The 12641-nt window shown below is 44.5% G+C and overlaps 1 protein-coding gene across 1 annotated transcript in view; it reads right to left on the bottom strand.

The window, feature by feature from the left end:
* Positions 1–12641, bottom strand: part of LOC122540097 (forkhead-associated domain-containing protein 1-like) — a 140028-nt gene that overhangs the window by 18892 nt on the left and 108495 nt on the right. The window contains exons 25-26 of the mRNA XM_043675407.1: positions 10683–10903; positions 6283–6451 (exon numbers count right to left, since the gene is read on the bottom strand). Of these exons, the coding sequence (XP_043531342.1) occupies positions 6283–6451; positions 10683–10903 (390 nt within the window). The remainder of the gene's footprint in view (positions 1–6282; positions 6452–10682; positions 10904–12641) is intronic.

The following is a 12641-nucleotide window of genomic DNA, read 5'->3' as shown; positions in this document are numbered from 1 at the left end:
TACATATATGGAATGAACTGCCAGAGGAAGTGGTGGAGGCTGGTACAATTGCAACATTTAAGAGGCATTTGGATGGGTATATAAATAGGAAGGGTTTGGAGGGATATGGGCCGGGTGCTGGCAGGTGGGACTAGACTGGGTTGGGATATCTGGTCGGCATGGAGGGGTTGGACCGAAGGGTCTGTTTCCATGCTGTACATCTCTATGACTCTGACTCTATCTTCCTGAGTCTTTTCAAGTAGTTTTGTATATGTGTTTGTGTGTGTGCTTGTGTGTGTGTGCACGTGTGCTTGTACGCGTGTGTGTGTATGTATGTGTGGGTGTATCTGTGTGGGTCTGTGAGGGTGTGTGTGTGTGGGCGTTCAGTGTTTGTTTAATATATATTTTGTGTGCATATGTGTGTTAAATGCATGCGTATTTTGAGTGTATTATGGTTCAGGGCGTGCTGTAGTGTACACGTTTAGTGTGTGAGATCAGTATGCAGGTGTTTTGTATGCCTGTGTTCAATGTATGTTTGTGTTCAGTTTTTGCACGTGCATATGTTTTGTGTATCTATGTCTATATTGTGTGTACATTGTGTGGGTGGGTTGTGTATCTGTGATTCAACATCTGCTCAGTGTGTCTTCTATACAGTGTATTCAGTGCTGGTTTAGACTGTGTTATTCATAGTACCAGACCTCACTCACTACCTACACAGGGATATTCCAGTAAATGCAAAACATTGGAAGCAGGAGGAACAATTACTTTGAAATACTGAGGTTAATTGTAGCCTCTTGTGCTATCTGACCTATTAACTCAGTGAGGACAGAGGATTAAACCTGGTCTGGTACTTTTCTGCTCTGTATAGCTTCGTAACAACTTGTCTGCTGCACCGAATGGTGACATAATTTAAGGAAAAAGATTGAATTTAATTTCTTGCAGATATGATATTCCAAAATTTCTTTGTAATTTCCAGAATATTCAAGACGTAAACGAACTCCTAAAGTTACTTCTTGCAGCTGCAAAGATCACCAGAGAGCAAAGAACTCCTTTCATACAATGAGATCTCAGCCTAGCTCCCAACACCCCACTCTGAACCAATTTGGCAGCTTCCATATCCAGTACTGGAGTTATAGAGTCATAGAGTTGTACAGCAAAGAAACAAACTCTTTGGTCCAACTTGTGCATGCTGACCAGATATCTGAAATTAATAAAGCCCCATTTGCCAGCATTTGGCACATATCCACAGCTGAATCATTGTGTGGGTGGCACTTACTCAATCTCCACTTTAGTGGAGTTTCTTTATTGGAAATGAAGTCTTCTGGCTTTATGACTGAACTCCAAAATACATAGGGCCAATGGGTGAATTGGCTCTGATACCCCCAAACTGCATGGGAAGATCCACACACGGCTGGATGGAGGTGGGGGCGGGTCCATCAGGGGAAAGTCACAACCTCCCATCTACCCCTGAACACAATGGAAGGTTGCGGTGCATTGTAGGAAAGGTTGTGGGGAAAGCTGGGAGTAGGCAGGGAGGGACAGAGAGAGAGAGAGAGGAAGGGGCAGAGAGAGAGAGAGGCAGGCAGGCAGAGAGAGAGAGAGGCAGGCAGGCAGAGAGAGAGAGAGGCAGGCAGGCAGAGAGAGAGAGAGGCAGGCAGGCAGAGAGAGAGAGAGGCAGGCAGGCAGAGAGAGAGAGAGGCAGGCAGGCAGAGAGAGAGAGAGGCAGGCAGGCAGAGAGAGAGAGAGGCAGGCAGGCAGAGAGAGAGAGAGGCAGGCAGGCAGAGAGAGAGAGAGGCAGGCAGGCAGATGGGAGAAGGACAGCAGGGAAGAGAGATGGAGGGGATGGGGGGAGAGAGAGAGAGAGAGAGAGAGAGCTGGAGAGGGAGGGAAGGATAGGGAGGCGGAGGGGGAAGAGGAATGGTGGTGTCCTGGGTGTGAGGCTGCAGAATGAGAGAGAGAACAGATGCAGGCAGGTGTTTGAGGGGGTAGCGTCAGAGGAGCTGCAGGTGAGGAGGATAAAGGGACTGAAAAGGTGGGAGGAAGACAGGGAAGGGGACAGAGAGGCAGCTAAACAGAGACGTTGGTCCACAAATTGTGAAAACAGTCTGAAAGGGGAGAGTGGAGCTACAAAGGGTGAGCGTGGTTTAAACATTTTCAACAAAGAAATGCTCACCCAATTGGTACCAGAAATACTGAGGTCATGAATACCCATGAGTTAAGGTGGAGTGTCTGGAATCAATGCTGCAGGGAGTTTGGGAGCTATTATATGGGAGTAAATGTAGTGGATGATATTGTAATGGCTATTCTGTCAATTGTAGAAATTAATGTGAAACAGTTTTATTTAATTAAGATTTGCATTTATATGTTATCACACCTCAAAGTATCTTAGACATTGTGAATTATTTGAGATATAGTGAATGTACCAGAGACAAAATGTGACCACTATTTGCTGTGATCTCACCAGCATGAAAGATATGATGGCATTTTGTGCATAGAGTGTGTCAGTTATCTTTTCAAAAAATATATTGCTAACTTATGCCTGTTGTCTTGTGCCAACTTAAATACACTGTAACCCAGAAGTTAATGATTTCCTTGTCTGCTGTGGCTCACACTTTAATGGAGTAATGATAATTATTGGGATATTGATCTTTTTTCTAATTCTGCTTCTATGTGACTCTAAATCCCTGGCACAACAGAAATACAGAATGTAATGTTACCAGGTGGCTCCATCACCTCAGTAATTAATGAGTCTGAGAAAAGAGCCCCCAAAAATCATAAAGTAGCCCCCAAAAATTGAGAAAATTTCAAGGAGAGTCCTCAAAATAAGTTTTGAACCCTAACAGGTTAAGATAAAGGTGCAGTCACCATGTCCCACTGTCTTATTAGAGAGACAATTGGTTGTGAGTTCAACTTGAGGATCACCCCACATCAGGCATGGAGTAATGGTGAGAAGGTGCTGATCACGGTGGTCCCAGCCAGTGTAAGAACTGAATGTGTGCTATTGCCATCATTCTGCATCACAAACCTACCGTCCAGCCATATCAGATAACCACCCACCCTTGTCAGAGGACATATAGTCAACTAAAGTAACAGCCTTTCGGTCAGCAGCAACAAAGGAGCTTTTAGTCTGGTGACAGTTACCTTCAAGGGAGTACATTGACATTGGTTTGTTCTCGTGGCAAGAATTATTGGTCTAATTTATTTTTGTCTTTGGTAAATAACAAGCAAAAGAAATGATCTATAAGGGCAATTTGATTGTGGAAGGGATGAGGAATTGTAGGTAACATCACAATTGATCTGAGTGGTCATCAAACATTTGGATGTTCCTTTGGACTCAGTCTCTCTCTGATCAAATATCCTTTTATTGTTGGCAATGAGCTGGTTGCTACAGTTCTGATTGGACTGGAGTCCCAGATTTACTTGGCTGCTCTCTGTTGATCTCACTGATATCAATGAAGTTGGGGAGAAATACCAATTGTACTGTTTATCCTGATGGAGTGGACAGCATTACAATCAGTTGCAGGTTGAGAGAGATTGCTGTGAGAGGGCAGCAGTCACTATTTGGGGTTTTCACTGAGAAAACCCCTGAATTGACATGGAGACAGGTTCCCTGTCCAGTTAAGGCTGGTAGTGGTCCAAAGATATAAGACCAATTCAGAGGAGCAGCAGTTGGAAATGGAGGTTCGAACATGGAGGTGCTCAGTCAACAGCTTTCTAGAAATCTTGAAGAGAATGTAGTTCAAGAGGTAACACTTATTCTGACAATGCCTGATGAACGTATCCCATCAGTCACTGCATCAAAGGTCAGATCAGCTTTCCGTTGTGTGAATCCGAGGGAAGCGATGGGACCAGACGGAGTACCAGGCCGTGTACTCAGAGCATGTGCAGATCAACTGGCAAAGGTCTTCTCAGACATCTTCAACCTCTCCCTGCAGCAGGCCACTGTCCCTGCCTGTTTCAAGAGGGCCAACATCATCCCTGTGCCTAAGAAGGCTCATGCAGCATGTCTCAATGACTACCGCCCAGTGGCCCTAACTTCGGTCGTCATGAAGTGCTTTGAGAGGTTGGTCATGGTATTAATCAACTCCAGCCTCCCCATACTCTTGACCTACTTTAATTTGCCTATCGGACCAACAGATCCATGTCAGACGCCATATCACTTGCCCTTCACTTCTCCCTAGAACATCTTGACACCAAGAATAGCTATGTAAGAATCCTACTCATTGATGACAGTTCAGCCTTCAACACTATTATCCCCTCGAGACTGATTACTAAACTTAGTGATCTCGGACTAAGCCCCACTCTCTGCAACTGGATCCTCAGTTTCCTGACCTACAGGCCACAATCAGTGAAGACTGGGGACAACATTTCATCCTCACTAACACTGGAGCCCCCCAGGGGTACGCACTCAGCCCCCTGCTGTACTCACTGTATACCCATGACTGCGTCGCCAAATACCAGACTAATGCCATTTACAAGTTTACTGATGACACCACCATAGTCGGTCAAATCTCGGATGGCAATGAAACAGACTACAGATGGGAGGTGGAAGACCTGGAAAAATGGTGCACTGAGAACAACCTAGCTCTTAATGCCGGCAAAACCAAGGAATTCGTTATTGACTTTTGGCGGGATGTTACTCATGCCCCTCTAGACATTAACAGCACAGAGGTGGAACGAGTGGACAGTGTCAAGCTCCTGGGAGTGGTCATCCACAACAAGCTCTCTTGGACTCTTTCATGTGGATGCACTGGTTACAAAGGCCCAACAACATCTCTTCTCCCTCAGGCAGCTGAGGAAATTTGGCATGATGGCGAATACCCTTGCCAACTTTTATAAGTGCGCCATCGAAAGCATTCTGTCTGGATGTATCACTACCTGGTATGGCAACTGTACCATTTAAGATCAGAGACAGTTACAGAGAGTGGTGAACTCGGCCCGGACAATCACAAAGGCCAATCTCCCATCTATAGAATCCATCTACCAGGCCCGCTGTCAGGGAAAGGCTGCCAGCATTCTCAAAGATCCATCCCACCCTGGCAATGTTTTTCTACAACCTCTACCATCAAGAAGGTACAGAAGCCTGAACACAAGCACCAGCCGGTTTCAAAACAGTTTCTACCCTACTGTTGTTAGAATACTGAATGGACTCACAAACCCATAACATTCGCCTGTACCTGTGTTTTTGTTTTGCCGCTGTTTACCTATTATTTATTTATCTATGCTACTTAACTCCGTGGTCTGCCTGTATTGCTCGCAAGACAAAGCTTTTCACTGTGCCTCGGTATACGTGACAATAAATTCAATTAAGTCATTCAATTCATTCCTGCAGCTAGGACACTACCATCAGGATTCGGAGGCTGATGCAGGAGGCAGGAGAGTTGATCCTCTGTCCTGTTCCCAGGTACTCCTCTGCCCCTGCCAGTTCAGGAAACTGAAGATAACGAAGTCCCTGATGACCCCAATCAGCTCGTTACCTTGTGGGAGCTGGTAGCTCTGCTGGGCCAGAGCACCCTCTGGTGAAAATGGCCAGAACTGTTACCGAGTCACCATAGACATCGAACGCAGTATTTTTGAACTCCAAAAACCCCCATGCACCATCCAAATATCCTGTTGATACTGACCAATTCACTGCCACAGAAGTCCATGGAGGCCAGGTCATTGAGTATATTTAAGACGGAGATAGATAGATAGGTTCTTCATTGTAAAGGGGATCAAGGGTTACGGGGAGAAAGTGGAGAATGGGGTTGAGAAATGTTTCAGCCGTGATTGAATGGCAGAGCAGACTCGATGGCCTAATTTCTGACACTGACCGTGTCTTATGGTCTTATGGGCCAGCCAAGTGTGGAAAGTAAAAGCGAAACTTGAATTTATATAACACCTCTCACAACCTTGGGCAGCCCAAAGCACTTTTCAGGCCATGACGTCCCTTTGACATGCCATTGCTGTTGTAATGTGGGAGAGGAAAGGCAATGCAATCCATGCATCAGGAAACATTGGCCCCTACAGGGGGGGTGGGATGGTGGGGTGGGAAGGCAGAGACAATGAGTGATAGCTTCCAATGAGATGGCCAGTTTGTAGACTATGATGGCAAGAATCAAGAGAAGAAAAATCAGAATTCAGGTGGGGATTCTACCCTGAAATACAAACCTGCTGCAGCTTCTGTTTCTGATGCAGGTCTGCTTTTGACACTGAAGAAAATTTCTTTCTGAAAGGCAGGCGATGTGTTGACAATCCAGCACTGGACCAATCACATATCAGTGAGTTTGCTCTTTGGCTGACCTCCATTTTGAGGCCCCTTACCTTGTGCTGCTTAATGACTTTGTTGAGTCTCTTCTCTTGGTCGAGACGTGACTGCGTTCGCTCCAGAGACTCTCGAATCAGGTTGTTCTCCTCAATCTGTCGCTGTAGCTGCTCCTGCAAGCTCTCCACATTGGCTTGGCACTTGTGTCGAGTGACCTCTGACCGTCTGCTGACACCAAAGCGACAGGAGGGAAATGTAAGGAGTATGGAGGTTAGCTGTTTGGCGAAGCTTTCCTTCTTATACCAATTGGAAAACAGGTGTACAACTATGGACTTTCTTTCACCCAATGCCTGCACAAGTCATGGACAAGACTGAGAAAGGGAGCAAATGGAGTGTGAGGTAAATTAGAAAGAGGAGGTGAGGTAACACCAAGCTTGGCTTTTGAAGTCTAGGTTCTGGTGGCCCTGTTATAGGAAGGATATTATAAAGCTGCAGAGGGTTCGGAAGTGATTTACCAGGATGGTGCCAGGCATGGCAGGTTTGACTTAGAAGGAGAGGCTGGATGGATTGGGACTTTTTTCACTGGAGCATAGGAGGTTGAGGGGTGACCTTATGGAGGTTTATAAAACCATGAGGGGAGTGGATAGGGTGAATGGTAGGTGCCTTTTCCTTCTGGTGGGGCATTTTAAGACTAGGTGGCATATTTTTAGGGTCAGCTGAGAAAGATTTTAAAAAGACGAGGGCTAACAACAGCGTGTTTTTTGTGGAATGAACTTTCAAAGGAAGTGGTAGATGCAGGTAGAATTACAAGATTTAAAAGACATTTGGATAAGTTCATGATTAAGAAATGTTTGTAGGGATATGGGCCAAGCGCAGGCAGGTGGGACTAGTTTAGTCTGGGATTATGGTCAGCATAGATTGGTTGGACCGAAGAGTCTGTTTCCATGCTGTATGACTCTATGATTATATAAGGAATAATTATATTGGGAGCTTGCAAATGAGGTTGCATTTCATCCAAGTTAGCAGAGCCTGGGAATTGCTTCTGAGCCTTCACCATTAGCAATGGCACAGCAAAATATTTCAATTCCATTGGTGACTCCTCAGATCCTGATGCAGTCTGAGTGTGTCAGTTATAAGGCCTGGACAACATTAAAACTTGGGCTGATTAGTAGTTTGTAACACTCAAGTGCCAGGCAATGAGCATCTTCAACAAGAAGTAATCCATCTATCGCTCCTTCACATTCAATTACAATAACGTGAGTGCGTTTTCCCACGTCTAACATCCTGTGGTCATTAGGTTTTTCTGCTGTAGCGTGTGTTCCGTCAGCACAATTTAACAATAATGTGATTGGTGAATTGTGGATGCTGTTTGGATAATGTGAACTTTCTATTGAATGGGTACAGCAATTTTCTATTAGCAATCTTCTATAGTGCAATATTCTATAGTGGTTTTCCATAGCGACTTTCTATAGTGCAAGGTTACAGATGAACACAACTGTTGTGTTATAGCAGAACGACCTGTACTGACCAGAAACTGAACATATATAATTTCCTGCTGATAGTCAATGGCTTAATCATCACTTAATGTCCCACTGTTAACATCTTGGTGGGGAGTGTCACTATTGGTCAGAAACTGAACAGGATCAGCCCTATAAATATGGATTGCTGTGACTAATTTTTTCCAGGGTGTACAGGGCTGTGTTCGAGCACAGCACTGTTTGGGATCTTATTTGGCAACTTCCTGTGATCAAAATAACCCAGAGAAAACACAGAAGTGCTAAATTTAACATGGGGGTTGTGAAGGGTCAATGTGATCTCGGGTCAGGTCTTTGAGGGGAAATGGGGATCCAAAAGATTGAAAGGACTTTTTTTATTATCCACTCTTAGTTGCTCTTGTGAAGGTGGTGGTAAGCTGCCTTTTGGAACCGCTGCAGTCCACCTGCTGTAGGTTGACCCACCATGCCCTTAGGGAGGGAATTCCAGGATTTTGACCCGGTGACAGTGGAGGAACAGCGATTTATTTCCAAGTCAGAAGGTGGGTTGGGGGGGGTAATGGTTTGGAGAGAAAATTGCAAGTGACAGCATTCTCATGTATGTCCTGCATTTGTCCTTCTCGATGCAAGTTGTTGAAGGTTTGGGAGGTGCTGTCTGAGGATCTTTGGATTTTCTGCAGCGTATCTTGTAGGTGGTACACACCGCTGCTACTGAGCATCGGTGGATGTGGTACCAATCATGTGGGCCGCTTTGACCTAGATGGTGTCAAACTTCTTCAGCATTGTTGGAGCTGCACCCATCGAGGCAAGTGAATTCCATGACACTCCTGATAAAGTGAAGTTGCAAGTAGATAGGATAGTGAAGAAGGCATTTGTTTTGCTTTCCTTTATTGGTCAGTAAATTGAGTATAGGAGTTCAGAGGTCATGTTTCAGCTGTACAGGACACTGGTTAGGCCACTTTTGGAATATTGTGTGCAATTCTGGTCTCCCTGAGACAGGAAGGATGTTTTGAAACTTGAAAAGGTTCAGAAAAGATTTACAAGGATGTTGCCAGGGTTGGAGGATTTGAGCTACAGGGAGAGGCTGAATAGGCTGGGGCTGTTTTCCCTGGAATGTCAGAGGCTGAGGGGTGACCTTATAGAGGTTTATAAAACCATGAGGGGCATGGACAGGGTACATAAACAAGGTCTTTTTCCATGGGGTAGGAGAGTCCAGAACTAGAGGGCATAGGTTAATGGTGAGAAGGGAATAATGTAAAAGGGTCCTAAGGGGCAACCTTTTCACGCAGAGTGTGGTACCAGTATGGAATGAGCTGCCAGAGGAGGTGGTGGAGGCTGATACAATTGCAACATTTAAAAGGCATCTGGATGGATATATGGATAGGAAGGGTTTCAAGGGGAATGGGCCAAGTGGGCCAAGTGTTGGCAAATGGGACTAGATTGGGTTGGGATATCTGATCAGCATGCACAGGTTGGACCGAAGCGTCTGTTTCCGTGTTGTACTCTATGACTCTATTTGTGCCTTGTAGATAGTGGACAGGCTTCAGAGAGTTAGGAGGTGAGTTACTCCCCTCAACATTCCTCGCCTCTGACCTGCTCTTGTGGACACTATAATTATCTGGCAAGTCCGGTTGAATTTCTAGTCAATGGTAACCCCGAGGATGTTAACAGTTTGTTGAGTGGCGGTGGTCATTGCCTGGTATTTGTTTGGTGTGAATGTTATTCTTTGTTTTTCTGGTAATTACAAGGATGGTGATAGATTAACATTGAGGAGTAAGGGAAGCAACTGTGTTTCATTTGGCCCATAAGCAGTGCTGGAAAAGCACCCGCCGACTGAATCTGACAAATTGGTCATCAAAAGATATATTGACAAAATACCATTAAAAATGCTGCTAGTTGAACAGAAAGATGCAGCAATTCACTAGGAGTGAATAAAAAAAATTAGCAAAAGGCAGAAAACAATGGGTAACTGCTGGATAATTTAACTTTTGGTGACTAGTGCAGTAGATGGGAGCCAATGATTGGGATACTGGGGCATGGAATTGTGTCAATTAATTTTTACAATTTACAATTACATTTGTTGGTGACACCAAATTGGGGAAGGCAGTTGAACTGGAGAAACTCAGAGATTTCAAACAACACGAAGATACATTTTATATTGTTAGTAAAATGCCCTAAAGTGCTTCTTAGCAGCATTATCGAATATAATTTGCAGAGAATTGGGGTGGGGGAGGTGAGGTTGAGATGTTAGGACAGCTGACCGAAAAGCTTGACCACAAAGATTGGTTTTAAGGAATATCTTAGAAGAGGAGAGAGTGGAAGAAAGATGTAGGGAGAGTGTCCCAGAGCTTCAGGCCTTGATATGGCTACCAGTGGTTAAACAACTGAAACTGAGGATTATCATGAATAGGCAGGATTAGACAGTTGCAAAGATTGTGGGGCTAGAGGAGATTACAGAGAAAAGGTGAGGAGATTGAGGTACTGGAGATCAAGGATAAGAATTTTTAAATCGAGGCTTTGCTTAACAGAATACCAATATCTATCAGCGATCCCCCAAGTGATGACGATGAAAAGATGACAGGTTGATAAGGAGAAGGTCAATGTTAGATAAAATGGTGCTGAATGGCCACTTCTGCACCTAAGAGATTCTATGATTCTATGATACTGCATGTAGGAAGTCAAAATAAGCCGCATATGCATTTGGTGAAAAGTGAAATTGAAAAGATATCTGGCATCCCAAAAGACTAGACTCTAAACGTGTTATTGCAGCACAACAACCAGCAAAGACAATGAAATATGGTTAAACAGAGTTCAAACAGGGAAATACAAATGCAAAAAGGTGATGGTGAAAATGTGCACTGCTCTAGTTAGATAGACCTCCAGTTTGGTTGCCAAGCCACAGGAAGACATTCAAACACGAGAAGCAGTGCACAGAAGCAAGTATTCACTTAGATTCTTCCACCTACCTGAGCTGCTGCAGGTCATTCTCATATTCCCCCAGCAATTCATCTTTCCTCTGTAGCTGACCCTTCAGCTGAGTAATTCGGCTGTTCACCAGCTCCAGGTTCCTATGCCGCACTTTCCCAAGCTTCACCCTCTCATCCCGTGGAACATGCTTCAAGGAGAGGGACCCCGAAAGTTCCTTCACACTGAGCAGGCTGGAAAGAGCCTTTACCAGGTCCAGATACTACATGATGGGAAAGAGAAAGGCAAGAAATGGACCAGCATGCCCAGGAACACAAATGACAAAGGATCTAACACACAGGTTCACAAAGTAATCAAATAGACTGACTACTTCTCATCATAGCCCTCAAAAGATTTGGAATGCAAAGAGAAGGGAGTAATGTTTTTGTTGTAGAGTCTTGCGTGGTAGCAAACACTGGCCTTGGAAGAGATAACACATACGACCCCGCAGAATGGCACTAAAATCTTTAATTATAAGGAAGGGTCAGTAAATGTCATGGGTATTCCCATGCACTTCAAAACTTGGCGGATGGGTAAAGATGAAGGAATTTGACAGGTTAAATATCGAGAAGCTGTGGCTTCTAGTGGGGAATCTAGGACAAAAGCATAATCCTAAAATTAGAAATAGGCCATTCAAGAAGCACTTTTTCACACTCACAAAGGATAGATAGATAGATAGATAGATAGATCCCCTATAGTATGGAAACAGGTCCTTTGGACCAACAAGTCCGATCGTCGAAATTCTCTCCCCAGTTGTTGTTGCAGGGGGGCAATTGAAATATTAATGGTGGAAAGTGAGACGTTTTTGTTAAGTAGAAGTGTCAAGGGAAACAGATCTCAGGTGAGTAAATGGAGTCGAAATTCAGGTTAGAATGGCAAAGCAGGCTTGTGGGGCCGAATGGTCTTCTCCTGTACACCATTACCACAATATCAGTAAAACTGAGGTAGGGATACAGCCACAACCAATGTGAAGGCTATCTTAATTAAATATTTCAGGGAATCCAGCAGCAATTCAGGTGAGGCTGAAAAAATAGACCAGAGTTGAGCAGTAACAATATGAGAATTGGATCCATGTTTTCAAATTTTGTTTGATTCTTTTTTAGATCATTAAGGAAGTACAGGCAACTTCTTCACAGATAATTAACCATCCGGGGAAGACCAATGGTGGGATGGACAGAAGCAGGCTTAATAGGGTGGCACGGTGGCTCAGTAGTTAGCACTGCTGCCTCACAGCACTTGGGACCCAGTTTTGATTCCAGCTTTGGGTGATTGTCTGTGTGGAGTTTGCATGTTCTCCCAGTATCTGTGTGGGTTTGCTCTAGGTGCTCCAGTTTCCTCCCACAAACCAAAGATGCACAAGTTAGGTGAATTGGCCATGCTAAATTGCCCACAATGTTCAGGGATGTGTAGGTTAGGGGCAGCAGTCAGTTGAAATGTAGAGTAGTAGGGGAATGGGTCTGGGTGGAATACTCTTTGGAGAGTCAGTACGGACTTGTTGGGCCAAATGGCCTGTTTCCATACAGTAGGATTCTATGATGCTCATGAAAAGACTTCTCCCATTCTTCCAGTCAGAAATGCTCTGAATTTAAGAAAGACGTTTAAGGGCATTTTTCCTCAGACCTTGTGTGAAAATGTAATTTGTAGAATCATTGGGTATTCATGATGATGTTTTGTTGAAAATTGTTTTTGTAAATTTGGGATGTTTCCTTGTTCCATGCTGTGGACAGCGGCTGTGATGTGGTTTGTGCATGGATTCTCTGTTTTCATTGAGAGAAAGTGAGGGCTGCAGATGCTGAAGATCAGAGCTGAAAATGTGTTGCTGGAAAAGCGCAGCAGGTCAGGCAGCATCCAAGGAACAGGAGAATCGATGTTTCGGGCATAAGCCCTTCTTCAGGAATGAGGAAAGTGTGTTCAGCAGGCTAAGATAAAAGGTAGGGAGGAGGGACTTGGGGGAGGGGTTT

The sequence above is a fragment of the Chiloscyllium plagiosum genome, chromosome 34 (assembly GCF_004010195.1).
Source record: "Chiloscyllium plagiosum isolate BGI_BamShark_2017 chromosome 34, ASM401019v2, whole genome shotgun sequence".
NCBI lineage: Eukaryota > Metazoa > Chordata > Chondrichthyes > Orectolobiformes > Hemiscylliidae > Chiloscyllium > Chiloscyllium plagiosum.
The sequence above is the reverse complement of the archived record's forward strand: the minus strand, read 5'-3'. Positions and strand labels throughout refer to the sequence as shown.